Source organism: Phasianus colchicus, chromosome 11 (genome assembly GCF_987193195.1).
Source record: "Phasianus colchicus chromosome 11, bPhaCol1.hap1.1, whole genome shotgun sequence".
Lineage (NCBI taxonomy): Eukaryota > Metazoa > Chordata > Aves > Galliformes > Phasianidae > Phasianus > Phasianus colchicus.
In genome coordinates this window covers 10357629-10375414 of record NC_143446.1, presented here as the reverse complement: position 1 = coordinate 10375414, position 17786 = coordinate 10357629, and the positions used below count along the sequence as shown (strand labels likewise).

The 17786-nt window shown below is 39.8% G+C and overlaps 1 protein-coding gene across 3 annotated transcripts in view; it reads left to right on the top strand.

Moving 5' to 3' along the window:
* The window catches only part of EEFSEC (eukaryotic elongation factor, selenocysteine-tRNA specific), a 132743-nt gene that overhangs the window by 26185 nt on the left and 88772 nt on the right, over positions 1–17786 (top strand). For all 3 annotated transcript variants that reach the window (XM_031607763.2, XM_031607758.2, XM_031607751.2), the window contains 3 exons: positions 9131–9338; positions 12068–12164; positions 14810–14974. In XM_031607763.2, the coding sequence (XP_031463623.1) occupies positions 9151–9338; positions 12068–12164; positions 14810–14974 (450 nt within the window). In that variant the 5' untranslated portion in view covers positions 9131–9150. The remainder of the gene's footprint in view (positions 1–9130; positions 9339–12067; positions 12165–14809; positions 14975–17786) is intronic.

The window sequence follows — 17786 nt, the reverse complement described above, 5'->3', positions numbered from 1 at the left end:
ATTATAGGTGCCATTTTCCTGTGTCATATGAGGACCCAGAAATCTGACATGACTTTTTCTTGTAGTTCGAATGCCAAATTAAGGGACCAAACCTTTCCATACTCTATGCAATACAAACACATAGTGCCAAAAAAAAAGTGGCAATGCAAATGGTAATAACCCAATTGTTTTCTTTTCTTGTGCTTTGTTTTGCTTTCAAGTGTATGAAAGTCTTTTTTTTTTTTGTAGTATATGTCATAGATTGTGCTTCAAGAATGATGAGCGGTATAATGACATTCAGGCTGAAATGTTAGCTAACTTTTGCTTTAGTTTTATGCAATATCCTGAATATTTAACTTCCCAGCTTTATTTGTGTCTGCATTTGCATATGCATATATATGAATGACACTTTAAAAAGTTAATGTTTGCTAACTAATTCACAATTTATGCACTCTCTTTTTCAAGCCAAGAAAGAAATTAATGCGGCTGAAATACCAAGGTGTTGTGTAATTCAGGGAACGTTCACTTTTTTTGTAGCAGTCATCTGTGTCTACTCAGGATGACTGTTGAATGTTTAAGATATGTAGGCGTTTTTAACCCCTTCCATAGTTAATGTTTTCAGCCTTAAATTAAGTAGAAGTTCTTTTTGGATTCTGTCCAGTTCGTGTTGTGTTCATCGATATAGAAATTCAGATCTATTAACATGTGGTATTACAGAAGAGGGCATTACAGTGTATGGAAGAAGGATCATAGAGTCATAGAATGGCCTGGGTTGAAAAGGACCACAGTGATCATTTAGTTTCAACCCCCTGCTATGTGCAGGTCACCAGCCACCAGACCAGGCTGCCCAGAGCCACATCCAGCCTGGCCTTGAATGCCTGCAGGGATGGGGCATCCACAGCCTCCTTGGGCAACCTGTTCCAGTGCCTCACCACCCTCTGATGTCTTCTTTGTCATTGCTGTTTACCTCTCTTTTTACATGTGCTATATACTATAGGGCATTTCTCATTAGGAGGTGGGATTATTTACTTTCCTATAGACTGTGGAAAGAACATGCTCATTTATGGTGATTTTTCTGGTTTTCTTCAGTTGTTGAAATTTTGAACAGGAATTGAAATGTCAGATCCCAGTAGTGTTACTCATTGCATTTACTGCATTTTCTTTGGAAGCAGTTAAGTGGAGGTTTCGGGGGTCAAAGCAAGAAAATCAATGATGGTATAAATGTCCTTTGCTTTAAGCTTCACTGCAGTGCCTTTAATAAAGGATGTAAACATAAATGTCTTAAAATCCAACTAGAGCTAACTTAAATCATAGTTGTGCAAATATCAAATCTGCCTTTCCATTTGGCTGAAGCCACACAGTATCTAGCAGCACTAACTTAAAGATTGGCACTTCCCCATAGTGTGACTCATTGTGCTCTTTTTAGAGGGATTTTGATTTCCTTCTCTTGCTTAACTTTATATGCTTTTGTCATTGTATGCCATTACGTGGAATTTTCTCTATAAAAACTTGAACATGAAGTACTTACTGCATTTGTTTTATTTCCTGTTTTTGAGGCCACTTATCTTCCAGATTCCTTTTTCAGAACATGCTTAGATCTAAGAGTAGCATTGAATATTACACCCCCTGTGCAGTACACTACCTTTACCTTTCTTCACTGCTTCTAAAAATAAAAAGAGTTATGTTCTTTTTGCATTGAACATAAATGTGTCAGCAGATTTTAAAAAGAACAGCATTTATTTGCTGTAAATACTTGCATACTGAGTGATGAATGTCATCCAACACTTTTTAGCAACACGCTGTCTGCTGACTGAGCTTCAGTCAGCAGTCCTGAGCAGCTGGGTCTTTGCTTGTCTGCAAGTGTGCATCCTCAGCTACAGCCCTTCCTGTGCTGCTCCTGCTTTAGGTGCAGGTGAGGCAGAGGTTGGGTGCTGTTGGCTTCTGGTGTGTTGCATAAGGAAGGAAAAGCATAGGAAATGATTCGGTCCTGCCAGAATTGAGAAGTTGCATAGCAATTTCTTTTGTTGGTAGTGATGTATATTTGGGAGCCTTTGAAGGAAGAACTTTGTGTGTGTGGTGTTTTCTATTTATTTATTTTACAAACTATGTAAAATTTTAATGTGCTTGACAAGTGAATTTATTTAGATCGTAATGAGAGCTTCCCATACTTGCCTTGTTCTGGAATTGTCTCTCCCCTATTATAAACAAAATCTTTTTTTTACAGAAAACCTTTTTCCCTCAGCATGAGATAGCAAGTCAAGAGATCTTTGCTTTCTGGAAAAGCTATTTACATTTTTTTGACCTTTAATGTTTTCCTTCATTTCATGCTGTCCTTTCCCATTGTAGCATAGGCTGCAGAAGGGGACCACAGCATTTGGAGGGGACTCTACTGTGCTTCTGTTCCAAAGCTTCTTGGGCTGATGCTTTTGAACTACTTAGCAAAAGCAAAAAAAAAAAGCAAAGATTTCACATTCCATCTCTGTAAGCAGTGCTGCTGGCTGCTCAGGGAGAGCCCTTACTGTTTTCTGAATAATTAAGTCCTTGAAAGCAATACACAGATGTCAACAACAGTGTGCTAGATTTCTGCCTGTGTCATAGGGTTATTGAGTGTATCCGTATTCTTGATTCCCTTTCTGAGCACCTTGATTCAGTGCCCAGCCCTCCTGCATTTGCCTATTGTGAGTTGAATTTGTGTGATCTTGGGAAGTGTGATCCATGGCTCCATTGGCAGCCCAGCATCCACCACTTCTCCAAAGAAGCTGACAGCAATGGTGGGGCTCCTTACTTTCTCTGTGAAGTCTTGCTAATAATGGTCTTGCTATGACCTTCCTTTTACCTGTATTGTAATATCTTTTGGGGGAGGTCTTTACTTTCAGGTTTATTTTTGCAGCAAAAGTAGTCTGTTCAAGCTTACTCATACGGACACTACTGCAGCAGCAGGATCTGCATATATCATTAATTATTAGATGACATCCCTCAATGTTTCTCATCATAACCTTCACGGAGACATTATCGCTTTTGTGCTTCCTCCGCATGGACAATCGAGCTTATTGATGTATTCTAATTATGTTATTTGTCCCTTTGAAGAACACAGACTTGTCTCTGACATGCTAGACAAAAGGAAGGGTAAAGGCCCACAGGTTCTTTAACATCTTCAGGACAGTGTTGCACTCTGATTTATTTGGAAGATGAAGTATATTCTTATGTGCTTTTTTTTTTTTTCCTTCTCCAAGAAAATCCTTCTATTCCTCATTAGCAGTTATCTCTTTCCATCACTTACTATTTATATTTGAGTTGAATTCGAGATTACAAGTAAATAACCAAAAGGTTATTTGGCGTATCAGAAAAGTTGTTCCTAGGAGCGTGTTCCTGTGGCCATCCTGCTTTCTCTTTGTAGCTCTTGGTTTAGGAAGGAGCTTGGTGCCTGGTTTTCATTTAAGGGGAATTTGTGCAACCAGCGGTTTCTTTATTGTTAGGGAAAAAAAATGAAATATGCGTATAATTCTAAGCTTTACTGTGTATTCAGAAAGAAGGCTGTGGGTTGCTGGTCTGACCCCTGCTATCGGAGATGCGCCAAGCTATCCAGAGATAGAAGCCGTGCAGTCTGTTTGTGTTTCCAGCTGCTGAAGCCTTCAGGAACAGCGTGCCTGGGAAAGGGTGGTGGGATGCTCGAGCTCCACGAGTTCCTGTTCTTTTCAAAGCGGTTCCTAATGCAAGTTGGTGTATCAGTTTTGATCCACAATTTGCATTGCTTTGCAGAGGGTCGCTTCATGTATAATTCATGCGCTCCGATTGTGTGCACATCTCTCCCTGCCTCCCTTTTTCTGCTAAAAGTTTGGAAGATTTCATATCCCGCAAAGCATCTCCCTTATTCAGCACAGTGCCTCCCCCCATGGCACCTAGCGAAACCCTGCCCAACTCGTGGCATCTCCTGAGGTGTCGCTGTGTATGAAAGCAGGGAAGAATGTAGTCCTTTCTGAAATAGATTCCTTACAAGGAGGGGGGGCTGGGAAAGGGGAAGTTTCATACTGACTGCATGATATAGACAATATTTCCTGAGACAGGAGATACTAACCTCAAAGAATTTAAAATAAAACATTGATCTTTTTTACTTTTTTAAGGGGAATAGGAGAGGCAAAAATGGTTAGAATAGTTGCTCTTTTTATCCTCTGTGCAGATGAAATTGATTAAACCTTAAAAACTCGCCTCAGTCCACCCGGTTTATTAATTGAAGAATTTCCTCTTCCCCAGAATGGGAAGTGCACATTAGAACAGAGCTTTGCCCCTGAGTAGCAATGATACTTGAGAACGGCACATTTTCTACAATCCGATTTTCTCTTCAGCACTAGAGGAAACCCTAACATGGTAAAAGCATATTGGGGGGGAAAAAAAAAAAAAAAAAAAGGAAGTCCTCTTTCATTTCCTTGTAAAGCATGAAATCAAATTATAGCCCGTGGCCCACAATTATTTTATTTTTACATTTCAAATTCCGCTTTCTGCTTCCTTTCGGTGTCTGCAAACATGAGTTGGACTGCTGGTGCAAAGTCAGCTAAAGAGATGACGACAAATGGAGAAGGACGCAGTAGCTTAAAGAAGCCCCGAGTCAGCTGTGCTCAGGTTTGGTGCCCACGTGCACATGGGACCCTGTGCTGGCTCACACTGGAACCCCTTCTATCCTGCTCTGCACTGCCTGGGTCTGACTGCAGTCCATTTGGCTTTGTAGGGATAGATTATGGGGAATCTAATGTAGTACTGAGCTTCTGCTTGCTGAAGTAGTAGTGGTTTTAAATACTCTAATATTCTTAATCTGCATTTGTTGAGAAAAAACCATTCAAACTGTCCCAAATGTCTTCAGGTTTTTCTTTTTCAGCGATACTAAAATTGCCAGTTTAGTGCTTGCAATTTATAACTAAATGTGGGTGTAGTGTGCACATATAGAGGAGGTAATTGACAGTGTTGTCTTTATTTATTCCCCCCACCCTCACCCCTTAGGCTTAAAAATGCCTTTGTTAATTTGCTGGGAATGTGCTGTAGGGCTCCATCTCCATGCAGCTCAATACTGGAGCTCAGGTATACAGGTAACATACAGGTGTGTGCAGCAGGTTGCACTGACAGGAAGGTTTTTGAGTTCCTGAACTTGCAAAGTTGCTACGGCTTCTATGACAGAGGCTGAAAGGGATTTGCCATGTAAGATGTGATATTCTGTGCCAAAATAAACACAGCAATTACAGTGCTTTGCAGTTTATAAAAAGTACAGTCTATGGATTGGGTACTCCTGTGATGTTTTCCTGTGAATATGGTATGACAGATCTGGTTTTAATACTTTTTGGTTTTGGCTTTCTGAAACAATAAGCCATTCACATTGTGAAAGCCTACTCAGGAGCCCACTGTGCCAGACAGGAACGCAGCCTGATGTGGGGCTTGCCTGTGGTCCCACTGGCAGCATGGATCCTATTTGATGTGCAAGCAGTGGCAGTAAGGAGTTACTTCCTTGATGATGATCACTGTCAGATATTCCCCAAAATTCAGAAGCCAGACTGGATTGGACTTGAGTATTCGAAGCTAGGGGAGACATTTTCTTTCTCTTCTCTGAAAATATTTTGTTAACCTCTTAGTTGTGTGATTCTTGTCAGTGTTGTGGTACAGATGGGTGCTGGTGCCCCCGAGTCCAGCTGGCACAGCTCTTGCAAGCTGTTCTCTGGTGCGGTGCTGCCAGCCTTGTTGCTTGTCCCCATATCTGGCTGTCACCCAAACTCCCTCTGTTTGTGTTATCTTTGTGTTTGTTTTCCTTCACTCAGCAGACCATCTACTTCTTTACTTTGTTTTTCCACTGTGGTTTCTTATTGTGCAATATAATTCCCATCTTTCCTTCTCCCTTGTGTTTTCTGGTGACAACTAGTTTGTTTCACTTCCTTCTTGCAGGGCTGTAGCTGAGTGCTGTCATCACAAGAAGGATACCCTGATGGTGGATGGTTTTCAAACTAAGTGAGAAATCATACTTCATGAGAACTGTCTTCCTTAATGCTCTTCAACACCACTTTCATAGATGAGACAAGTCTGTTTTTTTTTTCCTTTAGGGAGGTCATTTGAATACCTTAATTCAGCTGAATTGTAGATTTTATGTCACCTAGTTCAGTGCAATGAAGTTTTTCTTATTGCTCTGCTTCCTTGTATGTAGACTCATCCTTTGCATGCGTCTCTCCTTCATTCAGGTTTATTTCCAGTCCTGCTTGCCTGCTTTGAGGGTTCAGTATGGAAGCAATGACTGTTCCTCATCTTGACAGCATAGGATGATATTCTGTCCTGCTATGAGAGAAAATGTGCTTCATTTCCTTATAGTTCCATTTGACACAGGACCCATGGCAGGCCTTCTGTGGTCAGATAGTGCAGGTTTATGGCGTGATATCATCACCTTGTTTTATTCTTCTTGGTTGTGGAGCCTCTACTTGGTATGGCTGTAATATTTTTAAACTTCAATTAAAAGGTCATTCCAAGTCAGATTGTATGCACAACAGCACATTTATATAATCCATTCTTACTGTAGCTTTCTTAGCTCAATCTCCTTCTGCTGTAGAAATATTCTTCAGGAGCGTTGTTCCTTTTGTTGACCACAATCCAACATGGTGGTAAGTTGATTTAATAGTCTGAAAGAGAACTTCATATTTGCAATTTAAATAAAACATATTGTAGGCGTCTCCTATGATTATTTACATACTAAAGGAAAAGCTGTTCTGAATGAGATGTTTGATGCTCTGGAGAGGTTATGTGTGTGTGAGGCTGTGGTTTAGTCACCTTCCTATAAGTGATTTGTTGACTTTCACCATTAAGGACTTTGCCGCCACGAAACCCCACGTGCTTTGTTTTGATCTCCCTGGGTTACTTCACTTTTAAGTGTTTAATGAACTATTATGCATGGATGAAGGGCAGCTAAGGAAATGGCTTATAGACCAAAACAAAATTCACAATGGCTGTACTAAGCCGTATACTTGCTAGCTTGAGTATGTTGCTGTTTCCTTGACTATAATATGCTTTCATGCAGTGTCTTGATGCATTTTCTGGTGGTTTTGGAGTTTTTCCATGGTCTGTACAGTTATTTTTCCTGTGTTCATCTTTTCTTTGCTGTGAAATGCCCCAAGGTAGACATTCTTGACCCTCTAGCAACAGGGCTGATGAGTTTTGTCGCTCTTTTCAAGTGTTACTAATAGATTCATAAATACAGCAATTACAAGTATTTGCTTTGTAACAAATGTGTTCAAAGCAGTTAATTTTGTGTTTCAAGATAAAGGGGCCCTTGTACTGAAACTGCATGTAACAGCTTCAGTGCAGATTTTGTCTCCTGTTGGAGGGAAGAGATATTGCACCATACATAATGCATCACACGAGCCTCCCTTTGCAGGACCACAATCAGATCTGGTTGCTTTGACTTCATTACAGAGCACAGAGTTCCATGCCCTAGCAGTCAGAAGGCTTAGCTAAAACTTAAGCTGCAATATTGTTATTTCACTGAACGAATGAGCCGTCTTTTTATGGTATTAATGTTATTTAACTTCATGGTTTGATTTTAGTTACTAATTCCCTTTCATTTTTAGAGGTGTCATCTGTGCAGGAAGAATTGCCGTGCGGAGTAGTTTAATACAGAACACGGGCATTAAGTTTTACATACAAAAAACCCAACCCCTGCTGGATGCACTCACAGCAGTGCGTGCATGCTGATTGTTTGGTGTTTTGTTCCACTTGAACAATTTTCATGCTGTTGGTTCCCCTTGTTTGCTGTTCTCCAGCTCTGTGCTTCAGCGTGGCGTGGAACATCCCAGCCTTTCGTGCAGCCCTGGTGAGAACTGTTATAATTTAAGCGAGTTCTAAATTAATAGCATTCTTGAAACAATGAAAATAAAAATACTTTCGAAGAGATAAACTTTATCTTCAGTTTGTCTTGGAGAGTTTTTTGAAATGGCTGCTGAAAAGTTGTGCAGGAGCTTTGCAGATGTCATCGTAAGCCAGCCAGCCCTCTGAGGCATCCATTATTTACATTTAGCATTCATTATTCCAAGATGAAAGCTTTGGTAGGTTGAAAATAGTCATTTGTAACCATAACTTTTTTCTTGTCGTCGTTCCCACCCACTCGTTCACCCATGCACTTCAGCCTCAGAATGATTTCCTATCCCAAGAGTTCATGGGAACTAGAAACAAGGGTAGCTGTTGTGACTGCCATTATAAAGACTGGGAAAAAAATAGAGTGGGTTAGAGAGGGCAAAAGAACAAGGAACCGTCGCATCGATTTCATGTTCTTCTGATCAAAAGCTTGAGACAAATATTAAAAGCACTCATGTTCCAAATGCTGCAGTTTTACATGATTTCTTCTACTACGTTTCTTAATGTGTTGGGTGTTTTTGTCTAACATAACTTCCTGATAGTTCAGCTTCACATTTCTTTTTCTGCTTCATACATAAACTTTGTTACATTGAAGTTGCAGCTTCGTTTTGGTTGTTCAGAGTGTTTCAGTTCCCTGGATTGAGACAGTCCCTGAATGCTATTAGTGGAAGGCCCAACATTCGCCAAAAGATCCTTGAAAACGAAGTTAAATTCATGAAATTCAAGTTGCTTCAGTCAGAGGTTAAAGAGCTCATGAAAACAATATTTAAAAAACAGTCCATGAGCACAGTTGGTAACACTAGCCTGAAATTTAGGAGTTTTTTCAGGTAGAGCAGATCTAAGAATCTGTTTATGGCTGTGATATGAAATATGCTTTTCACTGATGTAGAAATGAACTGGAAGTGAATGCTGATGTATTGAAGGGTTTAAATCAGCTCTTCTTCATATTGAAAGCTTTTATGAATTTCCTTTGATTTGTAGTAAATCTGACCCTTATATTTAAATACAGTGATAGAGTCCTTGCACTGTTAATGTGGGGAAAGATGTGAACAATCATAGGCTAGAATATTTTTATAATCTGATAGTAGTATATAAGGGCTTGCATTCCTCAAGTCCTATTTTCAAACACAGCCAGGCATTCGATGCTTGCATTAATTTGTACTTTGTTCATAATTCTGGGCACGTGTACATGTCCAGACAGTTTTTATGGAAGCTATTTGAGAAAATGATCCCAAGCCTCTTTATGCTGCTGCAATTCTGACTGTGAATTCTTCTCCAGGTGCCCAGATTATCGATCTGATGATGCTTGTCATCGACGTGACAAAGGGGATGCAGACGCAGTCAGCGGAGTGCTTGGTGATCGGGCAGATTGCCTGCCAGAAGATGGTGGTAGTTCTGAACAAAATAGATCTCCTTCCAGAGGCCAAGAGGCAAAGTGCCATTGAGAAGATGACTAAGAAAATGCAGAAGACCTTGGAAAATACAAAGTAAGTTAACGGTAACATTAACAGTTAACTTGTAACATAAATACTTTAACCACATTTCACTTTCAGCATTTTTCTGAATTCATCTGTCTGGCCCCTGCTAGATGAGTCATAGATGTAGATGAGGAGAAGAGTGGAAAGATTACCAGAAATTCAAACTCAGCCCTGAAGTATCATGTACATAGAAATTTCTTAGTGTGATTAAACTTTTCAGTTTAAAGGACTGCATTGAATTCAGATTGCATAAAACAAAGCCAGAAAGGCTGGATGAAGGAGAACTTTTTCTTAGTTCTAGAGCTTGTAAATTTTGTTGTTTTCCAGAGTTGTTCTTCTGCTCTAATGAAAAGAAAGAATTAGAGCTTTTCCTTAACCCAGGGTGAAAGATGCAATTGCCCTACGTAAGGAAATAAAGGCAGCTTCTACCTGGGACAGATCAGTATGGACAAGAATCTGACTGACAGTGTTCCTGAAGTTTCCTATAATGCAGTGTGACTGGCTGGGTTGGTGTTGCAGTATTTGTGCATAAATTAATTGAGGAAAATAATGAACAGAAAGCAGGGAGATTTGCAATTGAAAATATGGCTGTTATGAAGTGGGAAGATAAAACAGAAACTCTTACAGTGGTTGCACAATTTAGTGGTTTATACAAATAGAAGCAGAGCTTACTTTGTCCAGGGTCATGAGGGGACGTTGTGACTCCAAGGTTTATAGCTTGGAGGTCACGTTTTGATTTTGAGAATGGAGGGAATGAAGTGCAGATGAGTCCCACAGGTATGTCTTGAAAATGAGCAGACTGTCAGAACTGAAGGGAAAGTGAGTTTTTGAAATATGGGACATGTTAACTGCGAGGTCCTTTCTGCCATCTCTCTTTTAAAACAAGGATGTACATTGGTTGATAACAACAGCTGTGCTTCCACATGGAGAGAACTGGTCTGTCGTAATGTTTTAATTATTCATTTGAACTCTGGATCTTAGAAATGCTCTTTAATCGGATGCGCCTGTGTATTGTTCCCATAGCTAACGTTCCTTTTTTGCAAGAGCAATCTGCGCTTTATGATGCTTTGAAAGCTTTGCTACCCTGGGCTGATTGCAAAGTGCCTGTCGCAGCAAGTTGTTTCTTGACAGCCTCTTTTCCACTCAACTTTAAACTTCCAAATACATGCTTAACTGTTTTTGTATTTCTAAACTACTTTGAACAGCAGGGCTCGTGCTGAGACCATCTGACAGCTGCCTCAGGCCACAGACACTTGTCAATAGGGTGTTTTCCAGGACTAGTTTACTTGCTGATTATTATTATAGGCAGAGGAAAGTAACTTGTGGTAGTTTGAAAATTTTACCTAATCTTGTGATGCTGTAAGTAAATGCAAACTGTGCCTATGAATGGAATTTCTATTTAATTGTAAGTTCTGGCATGTGCTGCCTTGTGTCTTTGTCCAACTGGGTCTAAACGCTGCTGACAAGAAATCCGTGTTGTGGAGTGACAATTTTAGTAGGTCCTAATCATATTTGGAAGTACCTCCAATGTCAGTATATGATTACTTCAGTTTATTCTGGCGTAGGGGAAACGGAGTTCAGCATAAATCTTCATTTATTGTTGTCCTAAAGAATTTCCATGAAAATAAGAGTTCTGAAAGTCTCATTGGTTAATCACAAAAATTTTCAGTGCACGTTTTTCTACCCTTTGTTTCCAGATGCTTCAGAGAAAATATACTGGATTCTTTTTTGCTACTAAATGAGCTCACTGTACAGAACTTAGTGTTTTTACTTTACTGCAGTTCATTCCCTTTTTGAGATGAAATTTATGATTTGGGGTGAAGGAGAATCACAAAGCTGACAGCACTCGCGACTTCTGATCTGAATCTATTGAATCAGAATCATCTTTCAGAGCCAAGCCATTATTTTTTTTTACTGTTGATTATTGTTCCATTACTTTAACAAATATGTATATTTAATGTGGTTAATCCTGAATTTTGAAAAAAATGCAGTAATAACCTGACTGACAATCTGATTTCTCTTTCCAGAATGCAGGCAAAGCAAGCTATCAGATCAGCTGAACTATAGGTTGTGTTCTATAGGGAGCAAATGTCACAAATTCAATCAGCAGACTTTAAAAAAAAAAAAAAACAAAGCAGCTGCTGAATATTAAGGGCTTGAAAATAGAATTTATTGCAAGAGAAAAGCTAAAGTGGGGTCAGCTGTACTGCTCTTTTCAGGAGCTTTGCATGTTTGAGATTGTTTTATAAATTTTCATTTCAGTAGAATTGGACTTTTCCACTGTCTGCAAAATCTACAGACTGTCTGCACACTCAGGTAGATATCGTGCCGTCTTGCATTTGGCTCCTGTTTGGAAGGTTATGACTGTACAGCCAGAACTGTAATTGTTCTAATGAAAGTTGAAAACTGAGTTAGTCTCCAGGTAAGCTAGATTGAATTCAGAGCCACTATGATAAAACTGGGTAATATGTCCTTGCTTCAGAAATGACGTCTTGCTTTTAGTCTCACTCAAAAGTTGAATCTGTGCCTAATGCTGAACAGAGTTAAAGATTTCATGGTGAAGTTCATTAGCACAAATTCCATTAATTAAAAAAAATAAAATAAAATAAAACTGTCCATTATTCACTAAGAGGGAAGAACAGATAAATTAGATTCTGAGACAGTTGCTTTGCCTTCACAATCTGGTTTACAGACATGAGAGATCTGTGGTCTAATGTGGGAGTCTTTCTCTCTTTCAGGTTCTCTGGGTGTCCTATTGTTGCTGTTGCAGCAAAGCCTGGTGGACCGGAAGCTCCAGAGTCTGAGAATCCACTTGGTGTTTCTGAATTAATTGAGGTACCTGCTGAAGAACTCAATGCTGTAAAATACGCTTGAGCATCTTTAAATCTTTTGAAGCAACACTAGGACTGAAGAAGTACTGCCTTAATGTCTGTTTGGTGGGACTTAATTCATCAGGGATTTCTTCCAGTGAGTGGAGGAGTTGCAGATCTGTGCCCCAAAAGTGGATCTACTTTTTTAACTTCGAATTCTTTGAACAGCTGTCTTAAGAAGCCACTGTCACACATGCTGAAGTGTTTTAAAGTTGTCAGGAATTACAAAGCGTAATAAATAAAAATTGCTTTAAAATTCTGCCAAATCATTGCTAGGTGTTATTTTAGAATTACACCATGTATGGGAATTGCTGAGTCAAGCTGAACCAATGATTGAGCACCTGAGGAAGGAACACAGCCAGCCCTGAGAGCACAGATGAAAGCAATTCACCCGTAGAACTGGAAAGGGTGGAATCTGGTTCCATCCTCTCCCTAAGCCTCATTTAAGGGCTGGCTGCCTTCAGGGAAGGCTCTCTACCTGAAGGATCCCTCCTTTTGGAGTATTTGGTAAGCCCTGATACTTGGGATGAGTAAGCAAATCTTTTGTTCTTTAATTAGATTATGACCATCACCCTTTTTTTGGTAATTTAGAGCTGGTTATCTGCCATTGCTTTTTCCTACGCACCACAGTTAGGAAAACAGCGAAGTTATGAATTCATGCACTCAGAAATCATGCATAGGTGAATGTCTCCTTCCTTCACACGAGTGCTATGATAGAGGGTTTAAGTGTGTGATTCTTTGTTCTAAACAATTCATGCCTCATTGTGGAGGACAGACAGAACTGAAATCCTGAGGAGGCAGTCAGCATTTTGTTTTAATTCTCATTATTCTCTGTGTGGCCTCATAACTCCATTGAAATACTGCTCTGCAGTTAGAATAATTAATTTCCTTCTGGACTTTTCTTTGGCACTCATCAGTGATGATTTGAACACTTGGCAAATAGTTAATTTACTTCCAAAAGTCCTATAGGAAGTGCAGAGGTGACTGATCCTATATTTAGATTGGGATGCTGAGGGACAAAGGAGTTGAGTCCAATAAGTTTACTAACACTGGTTGCCAAATTTAAAGCAGCTAGGAACTCTTCTGGGACGTGCTTGCCAATTTTGATTGCAATTGTGAGTGCTTAGCACTCTGCTTACCAAGGTTTGAGGTTTCCATTTGAACCATCTGAGGTATATAACCGGTGATTACCTGTGGCAAGTTTCATTTGTAGGAACATGACGTATGTGGGGTTTCTGGCATTAGTAGGTGTAGAATCTGTTCTCTAGAGCAGCTCCACCTGCCCTTAGAATGAAACCATCTTTCTCTGTGATGCTGTGACTTGTTTACTGCGTGCCTTGCGCTTCTGCAAAAGATAAAATGTGTGGCTTGGGTTTGTCTGGCAACCGAATGAGATAGAGCCTGGAAAAAGCTGTTTAATGGTGTAACTAGCACTGTATCAAATGCATGTGAACAAGAGAAGGTTGTAAAGTAAGCTAATGCTTCAGAGGTATCATTAGTTCTAGCAGTGCTGAATTTCTATTTTTTGTGGGAATAATTCTTGAGGCTTTCAGAAAAATGGATTATATGGTAAGTTATTTGACATGTAGCTTATGCAGTGAAGGGCAGGATGCTTAGGAGTGCTATTTAAGGTAGATGAGAGGATCGGCTTGTTGCAGACTTTCATCTCTTCTGTGAATAAACATTGGGAGGTATTAATAGAGCTGGCAAATGCTATGGGAGCCCTGCCATTGAGCTTCAAGGAATTGCCCTTTGTCTCATTGATGAGCTTCCCTCTCCGTTGTTCTGCCATTAAGACTCTGACTTAACCTACAGATTTTGACCTTAAAAACAGACACTAAAAGCAGTGCCAAGTTTATATGCGAATATTGTAACAGAGGCAGAGATCAAAAGTGATTGGAGACAGAGATGAACCAGCTCCTCTGAACCACTGTTAGTGGTGACTGCACTTTTATCGTTAAAGTCTGATATCTATGATGATGTATTTTAAGAAAGTTATTTGTCAGCAAAACAGAAATCCTGAACTTGGAGAATTTCTGTAAAAAATGTTTAGCTATTTTTCTTAGTGGCTTGATCCTCCTTGAAGTGTTAACATAAAATCTGAAAGGGATGTTGACTTAGAGAACTTATCTAAATATAATAGTTTTTCTGGGAGGGAGGCAGGGATGGGGCACTAATATCTTTACATAAGTCAATTTGCACTAAATCAAAAAAGCTGAAGTAGCAGAATACACTATGAACCTGTACTTTGGGACAGGTGGGAAGGGGGAAGACAAGGGTACAGGCTTGTTTTTTTCATTTACTTTGCTGCAGTGTCTATATTGAGTTTGGCAGCAACTTCGTTTCCAGCACAGTTTTGCTAACCAAGCTAAATGTGCAGCACCAAATCTTTCTAAGGCAGAAAATCGAACTGTTCCTGCTGCTAATTGTGCATCTCCTCTATGGCACGCACAATTAATTTGACATTGGTGCGTTCTGAGCTTATTGGGAGATGCTTGAAGTCAGTAAAGCTGCAAGCCTGTTCAATCAATCATCCGCTTGCCTTCCTTTTGCTGTATGGCTGTCATGACTTTTCACCCAGGCATGGTTCTGCTTTTATCTTTTATTCAGGTCCTGAAGTCTCAGGCTTACCTGCCATCGAGAGACCCCTCGGGACACTTCCTTATGGCAGTCGACCACTGCTTCTCTATCAAGGGTCAAGGCACAGTGATGACAGGGACTATTCTTTCTGGCTCTGTTAGCCTTGGTGACAATGTGGAGATTCCTGCCCTGAAGGTGAGTCTCTCACTCCCCTCAATTTTCCTAATAGAAAGAGGTGCTCAACAAAGAAGAGAGTGTTCTCCAATCTGAAATTATTCCATTAGTTTTCTGATACTCAAATATAATCTGAGCTAATAATAGGGAGAGACTTGGAGATTTTTTTTTTAGTTAACGCAGTCAGTGAAGTCACCTGCTCTATTATAGTTGAATGAAGAAGAAAGAAGGCTGTCTTAGATTAGTGTGTTAGATTTTCAACTTCTGGAAAGCAAAGTGAGCGTATTTCCAAGATGGGACGTGCTGAAGGACGAAACGAAGTTTAAGTGAGGTTACATTTGAGAAATTGTGCATCAATGAGAAGGCTTGCAAAGGAGTCTGACTAGGTGGGCTCCCTGAGATGTGTGCAAGTGAAGGAAATGACAAGAAGAGGGCATCAAAATGCTCGATGCATATTCTCTTTGTTTGCTGGGGAGTTTAATTGATGTCAGCATGTTCTGGAAGTGCTGCTACTTGCTGTAGTTGGGATTTATAAGAGAGCTTGTAGAAAGCTGAGGTCTTTCAGTGGGCTTAGTAACAACAGGTAAGTTGTTTATTTCTAGAGAAGTGAAAAACTAAGTTAGCAGATAAAGGAGTCTTTGACAGAGAAAGGCCAGATCATTTGATTCTCATAGCGTTAGCAGTTTGCTTCAAAGTTTGTTGTTTTCAGTTGCTGTAGATGAACTTATCCTTCCGCTGCCTTGTGTGAAATAGCAGACGTGCTGTACACTTCAGTGATAATAGTGGTGAGCAGGATTTTGCTTTCAGCCATGAGCAGTTTGTGAATGTGATTGTTCATGGTGTGCAGGTAACCAAGGCACAGTTAAAGGAAGCAACTTTTGTAAGTCTGAACTGTGTGTTGTACTTACCCCTGCTAGCATCATGCAGAGTTAGGTTAGGATACCTATGAAAGGTCAAACCTTTCTCAGGCCTACAACGTAATGGAGGAAGCACATTTCACAACACATTGTGGTTTATGACTCTCTCTGACCTTTTTTTGCCCTGACCCTATGGTAACTGAGATTGACAGCTGGTGCCCACTGGGCATTTAGGGACATTACAAACCATCTGCTTTTTAAATTTGAGGAACCCTCTCACCAAATGAAGTGGCATCATCTTCCAGTTCTACTAATGGACTTCGACATCTTTGACCGCTTGAACCTGCACAAAGGAGGGACACAGCAATTAAAAATAAACAGTGACATTCTCAAACGCCCGTGCTTGCTCTGATTGAGTCTGAGAGCACCAGCAGTGCATGGATTCCTTTATGCTGTTGCCTATGTAAATTGCCATCTGGGGTTGATTATCCATACAGCAAAAAAGAAAAATTATATATGTGTGTTTGGCAAAAAGCTTTGACACAGCAAACAGTTCACTATCCGATTGAGTTAGTAGTATTTGCTCACTAGCGCTTGAAATCCACCTTGAAGAGCATGAACCCAGGATTTCTGCTGCAAAAACATAGTGTTGGCAGAGTCCTGAATGTCCATTAAGATTACTTCAGTGGTCTTTCAATCTCTACAGTCTTCCAGTTTATAAACTGTAACAAGTTATGATATTTTTATTTCTCTTTTATAAAAATTCCTGGAGTTAAATATTAAGGATTTTTTTTTTTGTTTTTTGTTTTGCAATACAGATTCATTTTATTTTACTGATGGATCTGGCCCTCGTGATTTGAAAATATTGTGCTGTGTTTAGTGAATGTAGTTTGTGTTTGTGTATTTTGTAGCATTCATTAATTGAAAAAGGAAAGAGTTCTTTACAGTGGGGGGAAGAATCTTTGTCTTCCTTACAGTTGAAAAGAATAATAGAAGCTTTAGAACAGGAACCACATAGAAAGCCAATAAAACAAACGCAAAAGAGACAAAACCTGAGACTTCTGTTCTTACTGATTGTCTTAAAGGAATAAAAATACGTGTGTCAAAAGTAATGTAAAACAAGTAGGATGTAGTTTTCTTTCTGCCCAGTGTTAGAGATTCGAGCATTGGACTGTGCAGTCAAAGGCATGACAGAAGTCCTGGAAGACTGCATAAAACAAATGATCGTATGCTAGTATTCCTTTAAAGAGAAGAGATTTTCAGGTACTGAAAGTGTTCCAGATTAGAAAATAAGAATCACAACAAGAAGCTGTGAAAAATTGTAGAAGAGGTCAAATTGAAGTAAGTGAGGAGTTGGAGGTGCACGTTCACAGTAAATGGGTGTAAGTCAGGGAGGTAGGCTGAAGCCAGTTTGTAGGGATGCTTGCTTAAAAGCAAGAGATCTTGATCAGTTGCTAATATCCTGAAAGTGTTAATCCAGTGTTGTCTCAGCTGTGATTGGCTGCCATAGGTACGTAGCAATCACAAAGCATGTATGTGGGAACCAGGTGCAAAGACCGCTTTTTTTTTTATTCCTGGGAATTCTAAGTAGCAGAAACTTGTTTTCTATTTTATATTCAAGTTTCCATCTGTTCTGTTTAATGTAGTTGGTGATTAATGTTATTGCAAGTTGATCCGGGCTGCGTGTCATGTGAATGTTAACAGCTTCACTGGAACATATGAAAATAAAGTGTGCTGCCATTTTGTACTGCCTTTTGTCAGAAGTCTGTGAGTGATTTGACAACTAAGGAGCTGAGTTTGCTGGTAAATGATTGGTGCCTATCTGTAGGGGATCATTTGGGGATTTTTGCTGTGCACTGAAGCTGAATAATGTGTCTGGCTTAAAAGAATACAAGGTTATTTCTTGTGTTATAAAGTTGTGGGCCGCCAGTAATGGTCTGTCCTTGGGAGGTGCATCTCAGATGTGCGTCTTTGAT